Consider the following 18,874-nt stretch of genomic DNA (forward strand, 5'->3'; position numbering starts at 1 on the left):
TTCCTGTCTATAGCAGGCATTTGAACTTATGATGCATGGTTTATGTAATACTTATGGAAATGCCACCAACTGGAAGATACAGAGGCAGTGAAAAAGCAAACTCAAGAATTCTATGAGTTACACATATATTGACCCATCTGAACTAACTTTATATTTAAATCCATGCATCAGTTCTGAATATGGTTGAGCACCAGCTGTACATAACAGGTATTGCATATTAGGGATTCTACGGATGGAAGAAGAGCAAAAATATAGTTCTAGCCCTCCACGAGTTTGCATTTGGAAATGGGAAAGGATGGGGCAGAAAGACAAGACAGGCTTATAAGTTATTCTACTAGATAGATAAATTAAGAGATCACAGATCTATGGATGGACAGTTGGGCTGCTTCCATATCCTGGCTAATGTAAATAACGCTACAGTAAACACAGGGGCGCATACATCTTTCCTTTTGGGGGAAGGCGTTAACTACCCAGTAGTAGAATTACTGGCTCATTTGATAATTATATTTTTAATTTTTTGAGGTACTTCAACACTCTTTTCCCACAGTGGCTGCACCAATTTGCATTCTCATCAACAGTAAGATGGTAATAATGTTGTTTAGTGACAGATGGTGACCACACTTACTATGGTGAGCATCAGAAATGTACCAAACGGTAGCATCATTATATTCTACACCTGAAACTGTGCATATTAAATCTACTTAAAAAAAAAAAATACATGTGGGGCACCTGAGTGACTCAGTGGGTTAAGCCTCTGCCTTTGGCTCAGGTCATGGTCTCAGGGTCCTGGGATGGAGTCCCACATAAGGCTTTCTGCTCAGTGGGGAGCCTGGTTCCTCCTCCTCTCTCTCTCTGCCTGCCTCTGTACCTACTTGTGATCTCTCTGTCAAATAAATAAATAAAATGTTTTTTAAAAAATTAAATACATGAAAGCCACATCCAAAAAAGAAATAAAAGTGACCATAGGACAAATCAAGCAAAATCCTGTGAGAGCTGGAAGGAGGGAGCAAAACAAGAGGGTCAGGGAGAGCACAGCTTCAGGGAGAATGGAGCATGTGAGCTGGGCCTTCACACACAATTCCTAAAGGAAACAGGAAATCTGAGGGAAAGCTGAAGGTACCGTAAATCACAGCGTGTGCCTGTAGTGTGTGCACATGTGGTAAGCAGAGTGGAAGAGAAAGCTGGCAAAGTCATTGGGATCATGTTACTGACAGAGTTGACTGCCATGCTGATGGAGTTGTCCTTAACAAGATGGGTAATAGGGAACTTCCAAGTCAAAGAGGTTAAGATGCTTGTCCCTGGAGGTAGAGCAAATAGGCTAGTTACAGAACCTAAGGAATTACAAATTACAGAAAACCGTAAAATGTGATTTCCTCTCCTCTGTTCTTACATAATAATTCAGTACTCGTCAAATTTTTAAACTTCTACAATTAAAAAAGAGGTATCAAACAACCTAGTAAGCAATAAATGAGACCCCAAGTGTACAGTTATACTGTGGGAGTTCAAGGAAGATGGTTTCAGAGGTAACCAACTGAATCATGTATTTACATCAGAATGGACTTCCAGGTCCACAGACATTAGGAAACATGCACTTGTGCACACACAGACAGCACACACAATACTGGAATGGTCACCACCCTAGAACTTATGAAGGCTTCAGAAAGAAGGTATCATAGTTAAGGAAAAAGGAAGTGCCAAGTCAGGGACCAGGAAACCCAAGTTCTAGCCTTGTTTGGCCACCAAACAACTGTAGACTTTGAGTAAGTAATTTGTCTCTTTTGGCCTCAGAAACTTCCTCTCTGAAATGAAGGGATTTGACAGGAATGAGCCCTAAGGTCTTTCCAACCTCTTCTCAAAATATCAAGAGTTTCAAACTGGCAGCCTTCAAGTCGGAAACGGCAGGCAAACTACTCAGGCCAAAGCATTTGCAAAAAAAAAAAACAAAAAACAAACCCAACCAACCAAACCAAAACCAAAATAAATTCTTAGTGCACAAACACTGATTTCACATAAAAACTCAGATTTTACACTTTTCTTGAAAACCCAGAAAACTTGGCAACAAGGACCCACATCCCTATATGGCCACAGTCCACTATGGCTGACGAGGCGATGCCTCCCCTTTAGCCAGACCTACCTTGTTCTCCAGTTTGCCAGTCTCCACCCTCTGACTCAATCCTTCGTTACCTGTCCAACTGAATAAGCGTGTGATTACTGCCACGCTCATGGCGGCCAGCTCCTCTATTCACTCAAGAGCTACTTGAGCTGCGCACCGAGCTAGCTAGATGCTGTAAAAGAAATAAACACGAGACATACCTAAGAATTAGAACTCACCATCAGACCTAATAGGTGTCAGAAGGATTCCAAGTATGGTGGAAGAGACTGCTTCAATTCTTGAAATATAGGAGAAGGATCTGCGATCTAGATCAATGTTGTCAAAAACAAGAATGTGCATATTTGGTAGAAAGTGCAAGCTTCTTAAGTAGAAGACTCAAAGTCAAGTCCTTCCCTATACAATAAACCATTAAATCTATAAGCTCTTCATAGGATCACAGATGCAAGGTCCTGCTGGCAGGCAGAGGGCTGTGAATAACTCCAGAAGCTCAGTCCCGCTCAAGAGGAGGCTGGTGGACTGTGGTTTAATGTGAAACCAATGGAGCCTGAGAACGGGATCCCCATATTTGTGTCACTGAGGTGCACAAATATCCGGGTACAGGGGACAGTGGCCTGAGGATTTAACTTTCAGTCATGTGTGAACCAGGGACTCATCAGTCTCTCTGGCCCTCTAAGATGCATCATGATTCTTTGTCAGAATCCTATCACGCAGGATTTTCCAGGAAATAAGATCGGCCTTTGTCATTTCACTACGGCCTCCCTTCTGATAGTTCCCCCCCTGTGCTATGCTGGCTCTTCAGTGCCTGTCACCCTGTGAGGATGTCTACGTAAAGGATGCCATTGATACTGTTCCTTCATTTCTAGAAATCAGGCAAGCATAGGAAGTGGCAGAGCGATGATGAGATATGAAATTCAAACTTTATAAGAGCAAAAGAGAGCATGGATATCCGTCAACAGAAACCTGCTATGTTAAATCACATGTTAAGGACATAGAGTCGTCTGCAGCTGTTAAAGGAAAAAGGGATGGAATGCTACTGAGCAATACGAAGGAACAAAGTGCAAACAGGCAACTGCTACAGCTTGAATGAATGCCAAGAGAATTATGCCATGTGAAAAAAGGCCAAAGGTTCCATCTTAAATGATTTCATTTATATAACATTCTTTAAATGTTACAACTACAGAATGGGAGAACAGATTAATGGTTGTCCCGGGAGATGGGGGGGTATGAGGAAGACGGGGAATAGATGCACTATTTCATATGGCATATGGATACACAAACCTACACACGTGATGAAACTGCACGGAGGTACACCTGCAGAACATACATTCCATGCCATGAAAAGAACAGAAATATAAATGAGCAATTGCTTACAAATTTTAAGTAAAGCTCCTTACAATACAAAGGTACCTTCGGGAAATTAAGGAAGGAGGGAGGGTGCGAGAGGGAAGAAGGAAAGAGGAGAGGACAGATGGGGTAGAAGAGAGGAAGAGGAGGGAATGAGAATGGGGATGTTCCACACACAACATCTGAATGACCACCAAGACACACTATTGAAAAGAAGAAACAAAATAAGGTGGTTTGTGCAGCACTCTACCGTTTGAGTAAACAAAACCCAAAAATATTAATATTTAATGCTTATCCACAAAACCTTTCTGAAAGGAAGCAAAAGAAACAGGCAACACTGGTTACCTCTATTGATGGGATGTGGAAGGCTCAGGGTTACGAAGGAAGGAAGACTAATATATATGTCCTGGAACCTTCTGAATTTTATACCAGATGAATGTATCACAAAATTACTTTTTTTTTTTCCCCTTCAATTTATGAAAAAGCAAATCCCTGCTTCAGTGCTTTCACCTTTGTACACACCTGTGGACTGGCCACTGCTTCCTGTTACTACTTAGTACTTAGCCTTTGTACCAAAGCGTCTTAAGCGGCCATACTGGTTCTGAAGGTCAGTTTCACCGCTTACCTGAAAATGCTTCTGAATTATTACTCTTCCACCCCTCCGCCCCCTCCCCCATGCACTATTTCATATGGCATAGCTTGGTTTACAGTAGCTGGCTATAAAAGGTGATTACTATCTTCAAGCCAAGTGAAAATTTTTGATTTCAAAAGCAAAAAAGGGAACAAACCAAGAAGTAATAACAAGCAGTAACGACGATGATGATAAGCTACCAGTTTTTTACCTTCCACTCTGTGCTTGGTACTGGGCCAAGCAGCTTACAAGCGTCCTCTCAATTGACTACTCACAGCAACCTTTGCTGGGCAAGTTTTGTTATGTGCACTTCATAGATGAGGAAATGGAACCTCAGATAGGTTAAATGATTCGCTTAAGGTCACATAACTTCTGAGAGAGGAACTAGAACGTGTACCAGGGTCTGTCAATACTAACAAGGAGGAATCATTCTTCTGTGGCTTAGTACAATTCATCTCCATTTTGATCGCTCTAAACTGTATCTGAAAGAGCCATACAATTTCCTGGTAACTGACGGCTTGTTACTTTCACAGTCCTACCTACCTGTGAGCCAGGATCCGGACACCAATATTACCAAAGTACCTACAATTTGCAGTCAGCAGGATAAAATACTTAACATAAAAGCTGAGGTACCACCAAAGTAGGAAAACCTAGGTTGAAATTTTCAGTCAATCCAATTCAAAATTTAATACTCGGTTTGTCCAAGCAACCACCAGAATTCTTTCACAAAGGAAAGAAATTCAACCAGAAAATTTAAGATTTTTGTCTCTGTCAATAAGCTTCTGAATTAATCACTGATATCTAAAATCAAACATAACTTCTTGAAAATTATGTGAATCAAATAAGTGTCAACAGACTACTGTGTATAACTGATGGCTTTTGATCCCGTAATCAGTCACGATGTATTCTGAATAAGCCAACTTAACCCTAAATAAAATTATTTCTAAATAGGAAAAATCTCTGCATCTCATCAAGCACAGCTGAATCACTAAAGTGAGATTTTTCACAGTTAGTTTAAAAAGATGTGAAACATTAAAGATACCAGGAACTTTGCCCAACACCAGATTATTTTGTATTAAGACACAACACAGGATTTTAAATAAACTTAGTATGATTAAAATAAAATAAAAAACTTAAAACACAGAACACAGTTTTCTGAGATGATAAGGAAAACAATGTTAATAAGACAACTGTAAAATGCGAGCAAATAAACGGAACCCAAGTTTGGTTCTCTGTATTCCACGAGGTATTTTAAGTATATTTGTGTTATCAAGGCATTTTCTACAAACACCAAATTTCTCCAAGCTATTCTTGGGCTTTTGATTCTATTCTCCATCTAGTGAGATAATGCAAATTCAAGAATTTTTTTAACAGTGCCATTAGACTAACAAAGTCAAGTATCAGCTGACAGTCTTCATTATTTTCTTTTGGGGGCCCAATCTTTTTTTCATTAATCTTCTTTCATTGAGGTTATTTGTTAGACCAACTTTCTAAAGTAGCCAACATTCTATGTTCGTCCCCTGTTGTTAATCTGTATCTTCCAAAAGCCAGCAGAGGCCATTTCTGACTCTGTTCGCACTTCCCTATCCTCTTTAGTGTAAGATCGCAGACACAAAGCCACGGCTGTAAGGCAAAATATGGCAGATTTAAAGTGATTCATGAGTGATTACCACTTCTTATTTCATTGGAATTCTGAATACTGTTAGAACACAAAAAGGTTAAGAAAACTAAAGTAAAACAATCCTCTATAAGAACATATATATGCTTCCATTGTCTTCTGAACTAGAAAACATATTCTGGAAATACATTTTTTGGTAAGAAAAGACATTTGGTAGATTCAAGTGAGTCTACTGTACAAACTAATTCTATGGGCTATCTTGTCATGTACCTTCACTCAACATCATAAAGGCGGCTGAGAAAGATGGGTCCACAGAAGTGCACTGTGGGCCAATAAGCAACCAGAGTAGCCTGTTCAATACTACAGACAGTGGAAGTTATCCAATATAGCAAATTATACATTCAACATTGACTTGTTAATGATCTCAAAGCCTCTTACATGTAGAACATTCAGAACTTCAGAGGAGAGAGAAGAACAGAAAGTTTTCAGGATTCCCATTAAATTAGTCTTCAGTACTATAATTTCACATTCTTGAACCCAAAGTGATACATACTATCTGAATGCTAATAAATATCATTTCTGGTCACACGGTACTTAATGTAGGTCATAAAATTAAAAGGTTTTTGTCCATAGCCCAAAAGTGAATATTACAAAATATTCGAGCCTTTTGTGAACAAATTTACAACTTGCTGAGTTGGATTACAAAGTGGAAACGGTGTTTGAGGAAAAAAACTCCTGTCTTCTCTCATGTTAGAAAATGAGGTTTCTTTCTTTGCAGAATGGGAAAGGTAAAAGAGGTTTTTCTTTGTTTGTTTGTTTGTTTTTTGTTTTTAAATTGGAATGATATTTGGGTGTTAGGTCTGTGAATTTCTAGGTTCCACCTCATAGTATCCACAAGAGAGGAAACTCTGTGCAGAAGTCCATGCTTTCCAATAACGAGCTATCTGGCAAGAACCTGAAAACCTGACAGGCTTAGAGGCTGCCTGCCAGAGGGCTGCGTGTCTCCGTACTCGTCCTCCCCTGCAATCTTGATGAAAACATCAACGATTCAAGTTTAAGGATAAGGCAACAAGTTCCGAAGTTCTATGGAGTTCATCAGTTCTGCCCACCAGGAATCAAATCCAGATGAGGGAAAAATCAAAGTAAACACAGCATGAAGGAACAAAGTGGAAAGAAGGAGGAACAACAAGAGGATCCAAAAAATAAAACAATGAAACATCAAGCTGTAACTGATGTACTCCAGGGAACCGGCACTTGGAAGAAAAGGAGGACAGGGTACCGGCAGTCATCTCTTCAAGTCTTCAAGACGCAAAGATGGAGAATGAAATCAGCCATCAAACAAAGATCACTGAGAGCCCTCCTTGTGCTTACAGTATGTGCTATGGAGTCACTAAGCTATATAACATTCAATGGGAAAGAGGTTTTGGATGTTCGGCTAGCACGTAATTAGAACACACCATATTAAAAGAGCAGTAAAAAATAAAGTTAAGAAAACAAGAGAAAGGGGCCCATGCTGTATAGCCCATGAATCTCATCGGCTTTATCGTGAAAGTTTATTGTTTTTAATCCTAGTACAATCAGCTACCAGTTACATACAGTAAAAAACAAAAACAGCCACAAAGCAATGATGATAGAGATAGTCTGTGACATTGTACAGCGGAGGAAATGTTTTCTGTTGGAATCCTCCAGCAGACCCTCCACCTGGCTTCAGCAGTTAAGCTATCACTCCCTCCCTCCCCAAAATAGTTAAAAAGAAAAATTAATGTCTTGCTTGGGTACAGCAAGATTCTAATACCTCTTGGGGACACTGGAGAACTTTAAAAAACTAAAGTGGTAGAAACAAAACAAAAATCGAAACGTGGAAGGCAAGGTGACACACAACGAAGCTCCATGAGGTCGTGGCTTCAGATCACCTCAAAGCGAACCACCTGGAAAGAAAAGAAAAGGCTGTCATGCCACGGAACAGCAGGCAGAAAATCCAGTAGACTCCAGTATCGCATCATTCCACTCCTCAAATCTATAGAATCCAAGCTTTTCTCAACTCTTGTATTAAGGGAGCCAGGTTGCAGAAAATTGCCCCCTTTTCCAACACCGTGCACTATAAATGTTGGCAAGAAGCACATACTTACCTTTTTAAGAACCAGAAAATAATAAACTTTCGGGAAGCATTTTTAGCAAAGCATGCTGTCTCCTTTATCTCAAACCCTTCAAAACAACCACCCAGTAGGCTATTTATACGATTGTGCAATCTTACCTTAGAGGAACAATGACTCCGTTCAAAAACTAAGTATCATATATATTTGGTTCGATTGAGGGCTTTCTCAGCCAGGTGACCACTTTCATCTGTGATCTTCTCCCAGTCAGTCTGTCCGACCACAAAACCTATGGCCCTTTTCCTATCTGCGTCCTTCTTTTCTTCCAGGTCCGCCCATCTCACCTAGAAAGAACACAGCGTTAGGCTGGGCTTTAGGGAAAATAAATATGGAAAGAGTTTCTTCACTCTCTGGATAGTCTAAGGGATAGGGTAACTAATCTGAAACCAAGAGATAAAAACATTAGGAATTAACTGGGGAGAAGCAGAAAAAGCCATGTAAGTTAAAGAAAGCAAACTCTGGTCCAGTTACCAAGTGCTAACCCTTCTAGCTCCTGAACAGTTCAGCTTTCAGCTCAGTCCTGGCGCCTACCTTTCCTCTGTCTCTCTCCTTTCTGGTTCGCTGATCTTACTTTTCCCTCTGCCTAGTCTTCCTACCTTACATGCTCAGTCCCTCCAACCCATTCTGCCAGAGTGATCCCAAAATACACACGGTTATGACTCTCACCTGCTTTAAATCTTTCCCCTGCCTAAAAAATAAAATCTAAGCACACAGGTCCCTCTGGATTTGGCCCTGTCTACTCCTCAGTGGTGTTTCTGGGCAGTGCCTACAGCCTTTTATATAAGCAGTATGAAATTACTTCTAGCTCTCAGAGCACCTGGAGCCATTTCCCATCTCTGTAATTGTGCATATACTCGTCTCCTTCCTGAAATGCCCTAACCCTCCCTGTCCACCTGCCGTAAGTCTAGTCAGCTACCCCTGCTTTATCTTTCTTGTTCTTTGCCAATCAAATAATTAATCAATCATTGCTTCCTTAGAGCTACTTCTGGATTTTGACATGTTCACTTTTGAACTTTCACACTATATTGCAATGATCTATTTATAGACCTGTCTTCCCTAAGAGACTAAAAATACCCTAGATCAGTGGACTTTTATTTATCTCTACACAACAAATATTTCTTGAAATCTAAACTTAGAAAAAGGGAGCTGTTACTATTTTCATTCATGAGATAAAGAGATGAAGAGATGGACTCAACTGTTAGCATTTATGGAAATACGTAGATTTTAACTACAAATACATATAGATCAGGGATATTTCCCTTGGTTGGTATTCTGATATTTTTAGAATATAAGCAAATACATTTTCAATTTCAGTAACATATCAAATATAGATTCTTATATAAACAATTAAAAAATAAGTAGATATATTCTGCATAAGCTGAAATACTTGAGAAACTATGAAACTGTGGACATAGCACCAAAGTCTGCAGAGATTGTATACATATTTTTAAAGATTTTGTTTATTTATTTAACAGAAAGAGTGAGCACGAGTAGCAGGAGCATCAGACAGAGAGAGAAGGAAAAGTGGGCTCTCAGTGGGGAGCCTGACACAGGGCTAGATCCCAGGACCCTGGGATCATGACCTGAACTGAAGGCAGATGCCCAAGAACTGAGCCACCCAGAAGCCTCATGCAGAGATTGTATTTTTTAAAAAGATTTATTTGAGAGAGAAGAAGAGAACATAAGCACACAAGTGGGAGGGGCAGGGAGAGGGCGGGAGAATTTCAAGCAGACTCTGCACTGAGCTTGGAGCCTGCCATGGGGCTTGATCTCACAACCCTGACATCATGACCTGAGCTGAAACCAAGAGTTGGACACTTAACTGACTGCACCACCCAGGCACCCCTAAGATTGTATTTTATTTTTTATTTATTTATTTGACAGAGACACAGCGAGAGAAGGAACACAAGCAGAGGGAGTGGGAGAGGGAGAAGCAGGCTTCCCGCCAAGCAGGGAGCCTGATGTGGGGCTCGATCCCAGGACCCTGGGATCATGACCTGAGCCGAAGGCAGCTGCTTAACAACTGAGCCACCCAGGGGCCCCATAAGATTGTACTTTAAATTTAGCTTGTGATTTATTATCTGTGACAAGAAAACCAGAGCATGCATACTCCATGCTCTTCATACTGGACACAGAAATGCAACTGCTCTTACAGGTGCACTGACCTTCCCTATTACCAAAATGAAATGACTAGGCTTCTCCAAACAGCAACCACTTGGTCAAAGAGAAGATAAGTAGTAATAGGAATGGGGAAAATTGGTAACACAATTAAAAAAAATTTTTTTCTTTAAAGATTTTATGTATATTCGACAGAGAGAGGGAATATAAGCAGGGGCAGGGACAGAGCGGCAGAGGGAGATGGGGAAGCAGGCTCTCCCCATTGATCAGGGAGCCTGATGCAAGGGTTGATCCCAGGACCCTGAGATCATGACCTGAGCGAAAGACAGACACTTAAGCAACTGAACCACTCAGGCGCCCCAAGCCCAACTCTTTTTAAAGCAGATTTTTAGTGGGTAAAAAACCTAAAATTTCCTTCATGGCCTTTAGTAGAATAAATAAGTAAATAAGCCTAAATAATGTGGGCTTTTTGTATACAGAGCTCTCTGGGCTTTCTGCTATGGATTTATGCTAACTGTATTTATTTTGACAGATTCATACACTCTCTCAGTTGCCCTTGGGGTCAAGGGGACACATTTTAGCAAAAATGATTATGGTTAAGGGGAATGAAGAATGGACAGACTGGGGGTGCCTGAGTGGCTCAGTGGGTTTACCCTCTGCCTTCAGCTCAGGTCCTGATCCCGCATCGGGCTCTCTGCTCAGCAGGAAGCCTGCTTCCCCCTCTCTCTCTGCCTGCCTACTTGTGATCTCTCTCTCTGTGTCAAATAAATAAATAAATAAATAAATAATTAAAAAAAAAAAAAAAAAGAATGGACAGACTGTGGCCACCAAAGAAAGAAATGGTAAATAGTCCACAGTAGTCCACAGTACATCTTTGGTACAGAGTACACACTGGTCCATCTTACCCTAAATAAACTAAGAACTAACTTTTAAGTCTGTAGCTTAAATTAAGTCTTTAAAACTCAGATAAAATAAAGAACATAGGATTAGAATAAAAAGTATGTAATTATTTTTTAAATAAGCAATATGTTTTAGAACCAATGCCCACAATTTTAAGTTGAAATTAAAATATTTTGGGGTGCTCAGTCGGTTAAGCATCTGCTTTTGGCTCAGGTCATAATTCCAGGGTCCTGGGATCAAGCCTCGAATCGGGTTTTTTGTTCCTCAAGGAGCCGTCTTCTCCCTCTCCCTTTGCCTACCACATCCCTGCTTGTGCCCACTCTCTCTCTGTCAAATACATTAAAAAAATCTTTTTTTTTTAAAAAAAAGATTTTATTTATGTATTTGACGGACAGAAACAGCCAGAGAGGGAACACAAGCAGTGGGAGTTGGAGAGGGAGAAGCAGGCTTTTCACCAAGCAGGGAGCCTGATACAGAGCTCCATCCCAGGGCCCTGGGATTGTGACCCAAGTTGAAGGCAGATGCTTAATGGCTGAGCCACCCAGGTGCCCCCTTAAATAAATTCTTTAAAAAATAAATAAATAAAATATTTTGGAAACTACTGTATTTTGTGCGTATCTTTAATATACACTGGTGCTATACTAACATTATTTATTTGCATCTTGGACTCCTCCACTGGAGGTCTGCTCTAAGAGGCCTCATTTGCAGATCTGACACACACTCAACACTGTAGAATGAATGAATGATTACCAAAACACTAACTATCGGAGCAGAACAATGCTTTCAACTTGAAATGGTTTCTTAAATGTCAGTGCCTCTCTTAATCTTCCCAGAGGTACTTTAACTGAGATTTACCATCTTTCTTTTTTTTTTTTTTTTGCCATTTATCTTAACCATTAAAAAATGTACAATACAGAAAAGTCTTGACTAACACTCAAAGGTTTGAGGTATATACGTTTCAGCCACTATCACTAAAAATATTTCTAAAATGTGTGAGTCCTGCAAACGAGGGAACGGTTCACCTTCCATTCATCAAAGAAACACAAAGTCCACTGGAGCTACCATTTTATGCCCAACTAAGCAACCAAAATTTTTAAAATATAAATTATATTTTAAAAATAAAGCATTTTCATAAAATTCTAGTTATGATTAACCCTATAAAACTAACTTCTTGTTACAGTAGACATTAATCCTAGCAGCCTGCCTGGTATTCATAAAAAAAAAAAAAAAAAAAAAAAACACCTCAATTATAAAGCAAGCAAGAGATGCCAGAAAAGGAATAAGTTATGAATTCTGCATTAGTTGCTACCCGCTGGAGCTCCTTGTGGTCTGGTGTTGATTTGGTGACTGGTTTTAGAGTTACAAACTCTTTGAGATGAGGATATGAGGCAGGGGAGGGGTCACAGATAAGCCACTTCAAAGAACTAGGATGTGGGAGTTAAGAAGATGGCAGCAAAGTAGGACCACCCTAGGCTCACCCTGACCCACAAATACACTAGATAACTAACAAATCATCCTAAATAGGGGCGCCTGGGTGGCTCAGTGGGTTAAAGCCTCTGCCTTTGAGTCAGGTCATGATCCCAGGGTCCTGATCCCAGGATTCTGGGATCGAGCCCCACATCATTGGGCTCTCTGCTCAGCAGGGAGCCTGCTTCCTCCTCTCTCGCTGCCTGCCTCTCTGCCTACTTGTGATCTCTTGTCTGTCAAATAAATAAATAAAATCTTTGGGGAAGAGTCATCCTAGATACACCAGAAATCAAGCTGAAGACTGGCAGAACAAACCACACAACTAAAGGTAGAGGAGAGGCCACAATGAAGAAGGTAGAAAGTGTGAAGAGGCGGTTTGGGAGAGAAATGGATGTCCGCTGCTGTGGTGGGGAGGGAGCAGTGGTCAGGGAGAAGGGGGAGAGACATACTAACACAATGCGGAGTGCAGGGGAAAACAAATCCCCATCTAATTGTCTTGGAAAGCAAGAGGGGCTGAATTTCATGACTTCTGGTTATGGAGTTTCAAAAATCAGCAGGCTTGGCTGGAAGACGCCCTGAGGGCATTGCCCTGCTCTTGGAGAGAAGGCAGGCAAGCGTGCAGCATGGTAACAGCAATCTGAAGAGTGCCTGTGGCATACAGTGTGAAGGTCATTTGCTCATCTTGGAGCACATCCCAGAGAGAGCATTCACAGAGAGAGACTCCTCTGGAAACAAGGAACTGGCCAGCACCATTTCCCTCCCCTGCCCCGGAAGCACAAGCGCAGGACTACCTGTGGGAACCAGCACAGCACTGACACCCAACACTTGATACTCACTACCTAACTTGCCTAACCCGAGACCCCTCCCCAACCCGAGACCCCTCCCCACTCTGTGCATGCACAAACTCTGGTGGGCCTGCCTCAGTACCAGCAAGCAGAAACCCTCTCCCCAATACTGAACCAAAGTCTTGCTCACTCTGCCATCTCCAGAGGCAGGAGTTTTGCAGAGCTTTAGTTCTGGCAGTGGGGGCAAAAGGTCTCATTTCACAAACTGACCACAGCACACCTAGTTAAAACGTACTACATTCAGGCCAGGGACCTAACACTGCCCACAACTGGCAAAGAGCCTCTGCAGATAACTAGCCTGAAGGATAAAATGGCTAGGACAAAAGAGCAGACCATATGCAGCATATACTCCCAGAAGCATATACTCCCGGAAGTGCCAGGCCTTGGGGAATAGGGGACACAGTGCAGGGCACCACAGGACCTCTTCTTCATAAGGCCATTACCCTCAAGAATGAGAGCTGTAGCTGACTTTCCTAATACAGAGAAAGAGGCACAGAGAGTTAGACAAAATGAGAAAACAGAAATTTATCCTAAAGTAGAGAACAAGGACAGGGCCAGAAATCTAAGCAAAACAGATATAAGTAACATGCCTAATAAAGAATTTGAACTAATGATCATAAAGATACTCACTGGATCTGAGAAAAGAGTGGAGGACATCAGTGAGACCCTTAGCAGAGAGAGAGAAGGAATAGCACAGCAGAAATAAAGAGTACAATAAATGAAATGAGAAACATGCTTGAGGGAATGAACAGCAGGATGGAAGAAGCGGAAGAAGGAATTAGTGGTCTAAGGAGACTGAGTAATGGAAAGTAATCGGGCTGAACAAAGGAGACAAAAACAATTATGCAAAATGAGAGTAGTCTTAGGGCACTCAGTGACTCTATCAAATGTAATAACATTCTTATTATAGGAGTCTCAGAAGACGGAGAGAGACAAGAGGGGACAGAAAATTTATTTGAAGAAAGAACTCCCACCAAAATCAACAAAAGCAGATCCACACTAAGACATATTGTAATTAAACTGGCAAAATATAATAATAAAGAAAAAGTCTTAAAAGGAACAAGACAAAAGAAGGCAGTAACTTACAAGGGAAAACTCATAAGGTTAGCAGGAGATTTTTCAGCAGATAACTTCCAAGCCAGAAGACAGTGGCATGATATATTCAAAGTGCTAAATGGGGAAAATCTGCTGCAGAGAATACACTATTTAGTAAGGCTATCATTCAGAAAAGAGAGATAGAGACAAACAAAAAACAAGGGAGTTCATGATCAGTAATCCAGCCCTACAAGAAATATTAAAGGGGACTCTGACTGGAAAGGAGAGCAAAAGTGACAGTATAAAGGTAGGAAACACAAAAGCAATAAAAATGAATATTTCTGTTAAAAAATCAGTCAAGGTGGGGCGCCTGGGTAGCTCAGTTGGTTGAGCAACTGCCTTCAGCTCAGCTCATGATCCTGGAGTCCCAGGATCAAGTCCCGCATTGGGCTCCTTGCTCAGCAGGGGGTCTGCTGCTCTCTCTGCCCCTTCCCTGCTCATGTTCTCGCTCTCATTCTCTCTCTCTCTCTCAAGTAAATAAATAAATAAAATCTTTAAAAAAACCAGTCAAGGAACTCACAAAATAAAAAGATGTATAATATTACAACATATACTTAAAATGTGGGGAGGAAAGGCAAAAAGAATAAGTTCAAACTTAAATGACTATATAGACTGCTACATGCAGAAGAGGTTATAAGCAAACCTAAAGATAACCATATATCAAAAACCACTAATAAATATGCAAAGAATGAGGAGAATGAAATCAAATACATCACTAAAGAAAATCAGCAAACCATGAGAGAAAGACAAGAAAGGATCAGAGAATACCTTCAGAAACAACCATAAAACATAATAAAATGACAATGAAAACATATTTGTCAATAATTATACTGAATGTAAATGGACTAAATGCTCCAATCAAAAGACATATGGTGATGGGATAGATAAAAAAAAAATGAGACCCATCTATATGCCGCCTATAAGAGACTCATTTTAGACCTAAAGATACCTGCAGATTGAAAATGAGGGGATAGAGAAATATCTATCCTGCAAATGGATGTCAAAAGAAAGCCAGAGTAGCAATACTTACATTGGACAAAATACTTTAAAACAAAGATTGTAGGGGCACCTGGGTGGCTCAGTGGGTTAAAGACTCTGCCTTCTGCTCAGGTCAAGATCCCAGGGTCCTGGGATCGAGGCCCACATCGGGCTCTCCGCTTAGCAGGGAGCCTGCTTCCTCCTCTCTCTCTCTCTCTGCCTGCCTCTCTGCCTACTTGTGATCTCTGTCAAATAAATAAATAAAATCTTTAAAAACAAAAAACAAAAAACCCAACGACTGAAACAAGAGATAAAGAAGGACCTAATAATAACAACGAAAGAGACAATCCAACAAGAAGATATAACAACTGTAAATATTTACACACCCAACAAGGGAACACCTAAATACATAAAACAGTTAATAACACTAAAGGAACTAATCAATAATACAGTAATAGTAGGGGACTTTAACACCCCTCTTATCAATAGATCATCTAAACAGAAAATCAACAAAGAAACAGTGGCTTTGAATGACACTTTGGAACAGATGGATTTAACAGACATATTCAGAACATTCCAGCCTAGAACAGCAGAACACATTCTTTTCAAGTACATATGGAACATTCTCCAGAAGAGACCACATATTTAGCCCACAAAACAAGCCTCAACAAATTCAAGATGAAAGTCATACCATTCATCTTTTCTGACCACAATGCTATGAAACTAAAAGTCAACCACAGGAAAAAATCTGGAAAGAGCACAGATATGTGGAGGTTAAATAATGTGCTACTGTGAATGAATGGGTCAAATAGGAAATAAAAGAAGAAAAAAAAAAGTACATGGAAACTAATGAAAATGAAAATACAACAGACCAAAACCTCTGGGATGCAGCAGAAGCGGTTCTAAGAGAGAAGTATAAAATATTATAGGCATACCTCAAGAAGAAAAATCTCAACTTAACCTGACACCTAAAGGAGCTAGGAAAAAAAGAACAAACAAAATGTAAAACCAGAAGAAGAAAGGAAATAATAAACATGAGAAGAGAAATAAGTGATACAGAAACTAAAAAAACAATAGAACAGACCAATGAAACCAGGAACTAGTTCAATATCAATCAGTATCAATTAAATCGATAAACCTCCAGCCAGCCTTACCAAGTAAAAAAGAGAAAGGACTCAAAATCACAAATGAGAGAGGAGAAAAAAAAACCAACACAACAGAAATACAAACAATTATACGTGAGTATTATGAAAAACTATATGCCAACAAACCCAGACAACCTAGAGGAAGTAGATAAATTCCTAGAAACAAACAAACTACCAAAACTGAAACAGTAAGAAATAGAAAAATTGAACAGACTGATAACCAGCAAAGAAATGGAATCAGGAATAAAAAAACTGCCAACAAACAAAAGTCCAGGACCAGATGGCTTCACGGGCAAATTCTACCAAACACTTAAAGAAAGAGTTAATAGCTATTCTTCTCAAACTATTCCAAAAAACAGAAAAGGAAAACTTCCATATTCATCCTATGAGGCAGCATTATTCTCTTAACAAAACCAGAGAAAGACACCACTAAAAAAGAGATCTATAGCCCAATATCCCTGATGAATGTAGATGTAAAATTCTCAACAAAATACTAGCAAACTGAATCCAGCAACACATTAGAAAAAATCATTCACCACAATCAAGTGGGATTTATTCCTGGGTTTCCAGGGTAATTCACATTTGCACATCAATCAATGTCACATCAATAAGATAAAGGAAAAGAACCACATGATCATTTCAACAGATGGAGAAAAAGCATTTGACAAAGTACAACATCCATCTATGATAGAAACCCTCAACAAATTAGGTTTAGAGGGAACACAACTCAACATAACAAAGGCCATATATGAAAAAAACCACAGCCCGTATCATCCTTAATGGGAAAAAACGGAGAGGACAGAAACAAAACAAGGATATTCACTCTCACTACTTTTACTCAACATAGTTCTAGAAGTCCTAGGCACAGCAATCAGACAACAAAAAGGAAAAAAAGGCATCTAAGTCAGTAAGTAAGCAGTAAAACTTTCCCTATTTGTAGACATGATACTACATAAAGAAAATCTGAAAGACTCCACCGAAAAACTGCTACACGAATTTAGCAAAGTCACAGGATACAAAAATCAATGTGCAGAAATCTTTTACACTTCTATAAACCAATAATGAAACTGCAGCAAAAGAAATTAAGAAAACAATCCCATTTACAACTGCACCGAAAAGATACCCAGGAATAAACCTAGCCAAAGAAGTGAAAGACCCGTACTCTGAAAACTATAAAACACTGATGAAAGAAACTGAAGCTGACACAAAGAAATGGGAAGACATCCCATTCTAATGGATTAAAAGAACAAATCTTGTTAAAATGTCTATACTCTATCCTAAGCAATCTACACATTTAATGCAATCCCTATCAATATCACAACAACATTTTTCTCAGAACTAGAACAACAATTCTAAAATGTGTATGGAACCACAAAAGATCCCAAATAGCCAAAGCAATCTTGAAAAAGCAAAGCAAAGCTGGAGGCATCACAATTCTGGACTTCAAGTTAAATTAAAGCTGCAGTAATTGAAACCGTATGGTACTGGCACAAAAACAGACACACATATCAATGAACAGAACAGAAAACCCAGAAATGAATCTACCTACCTACCTACCATTTATAACGGTCAACATAAGTTGACCATTAATATGGTCAACTAATCTTCAACAAAGCAGGAAAGAATATCTAACGGGAAAGTCTCCTCAACAAATGGTGTTGGAAAAACTGGATAGCACCATGTAAAAGAAAGAAACTGGACCATGTTTCATACACAAAAATAAATTCAAAATGAATTAAAGATCTAAATGTGAGACTAGAAACCACAAAAATCCTAAAAGAGAACACACACAGTAACTTCTATGACACGGGCTATAGTAACCTCTTCCTGGTCTTCTAAGGCAAGGGAAACAAAAGCAAAAATAAACTACTGGGACTACTTTAAAACAAAAAGTTTCTGCACAGCAAAGGAAACAATCAACAAAACTAAAAGACAACTTATGGAATGGAAGAAGATATTTGCAAATGACATATCCAATAATGGGTTAGTATCCACATACTGATAAAACTGATAAACTGATAAAACTCAAGAACCAAAAACCAAATAATCCAATTAAAACATGGGCAGAAGATATGAACAGACATTTCTCTAAAGACACACAAGATGGCCAACAGACACATGAAAGATGCTCATCATCACTTATCATCAAGGGAAATGCAAATCAAAACTATAGTGAGGGCGCCTGGGTGGCTCAGTTAGTTAAGCAACTGCCTTCGGCTCAGGTCACGATCTTGGAGTCCTAGGATCAAGTCCCGCATCAGGCTCCCAGCTCCCCACGGGGAGTCTGCTTCTCCCTCTGACCTTCTCAACTCTCATGCTCTCTCTCACTGTCTCTCTCTCAAATAAATAAATAAAATCTTAAAAAAAAAAACTATAATGAGATATCACCTCAAACCCGTCAGAATGGCTAAAATCAACAGCACAAGAAACAACAGGTGTTGGCAAGGATGTGGAGAAAAAGGAACAC

The 18,874-nt window shown here is 39.8% G+C and overlaps 1 protein-coding gene across 2 annotated transcripts in view; it reads right to left on the reverse strand.

Annotated features, from left to right (window-relative positions):
- Positions 1-7,217: 7,217 nt before the first annotated feature.
- The window catches only part of YLPM1 (YLP motif containing 1), a 75,526-nt gene continuing 63,869 nt past the window's right edge, over positions 7,218-18,874 (reverse strand). For both annotated transcript variants that reach the window (XM_032344909.1, XM_032344912.1), the window contains 2 exons: positions 7,961-8,143; positions 7,218-7,634 (listed from right to left, as the gene is read on the reverse strand). In XM_032344909.1, coding sequence (XP_032200800.1) covers positions 7,997-8,143 — 147 coding nt within the window. In that variant the 3' untranslated portion in view covers positions 7,218-7,634; positions 7,961-7,996. The remainder of the gene's footprint in view (positions 7,635-7,960; positions 8,144-18,874) is intronic.

The sequence above is a fragment of the Mustela erminea genome, chromosome 5 (genome assembly GCF_009829155.1).
Source record: "Mustela erminea isolate mMusErm1 chromosome 5, mMusErm1.Pri, whole genome shotgun sequence".
Classification (NCBI taxonomy): domain Eukaryota; kingdom Metazoa; phylum Chordata; class Mammalia; order Carnivora; family Mustelidae; genus Mustela; species Mustela erminea.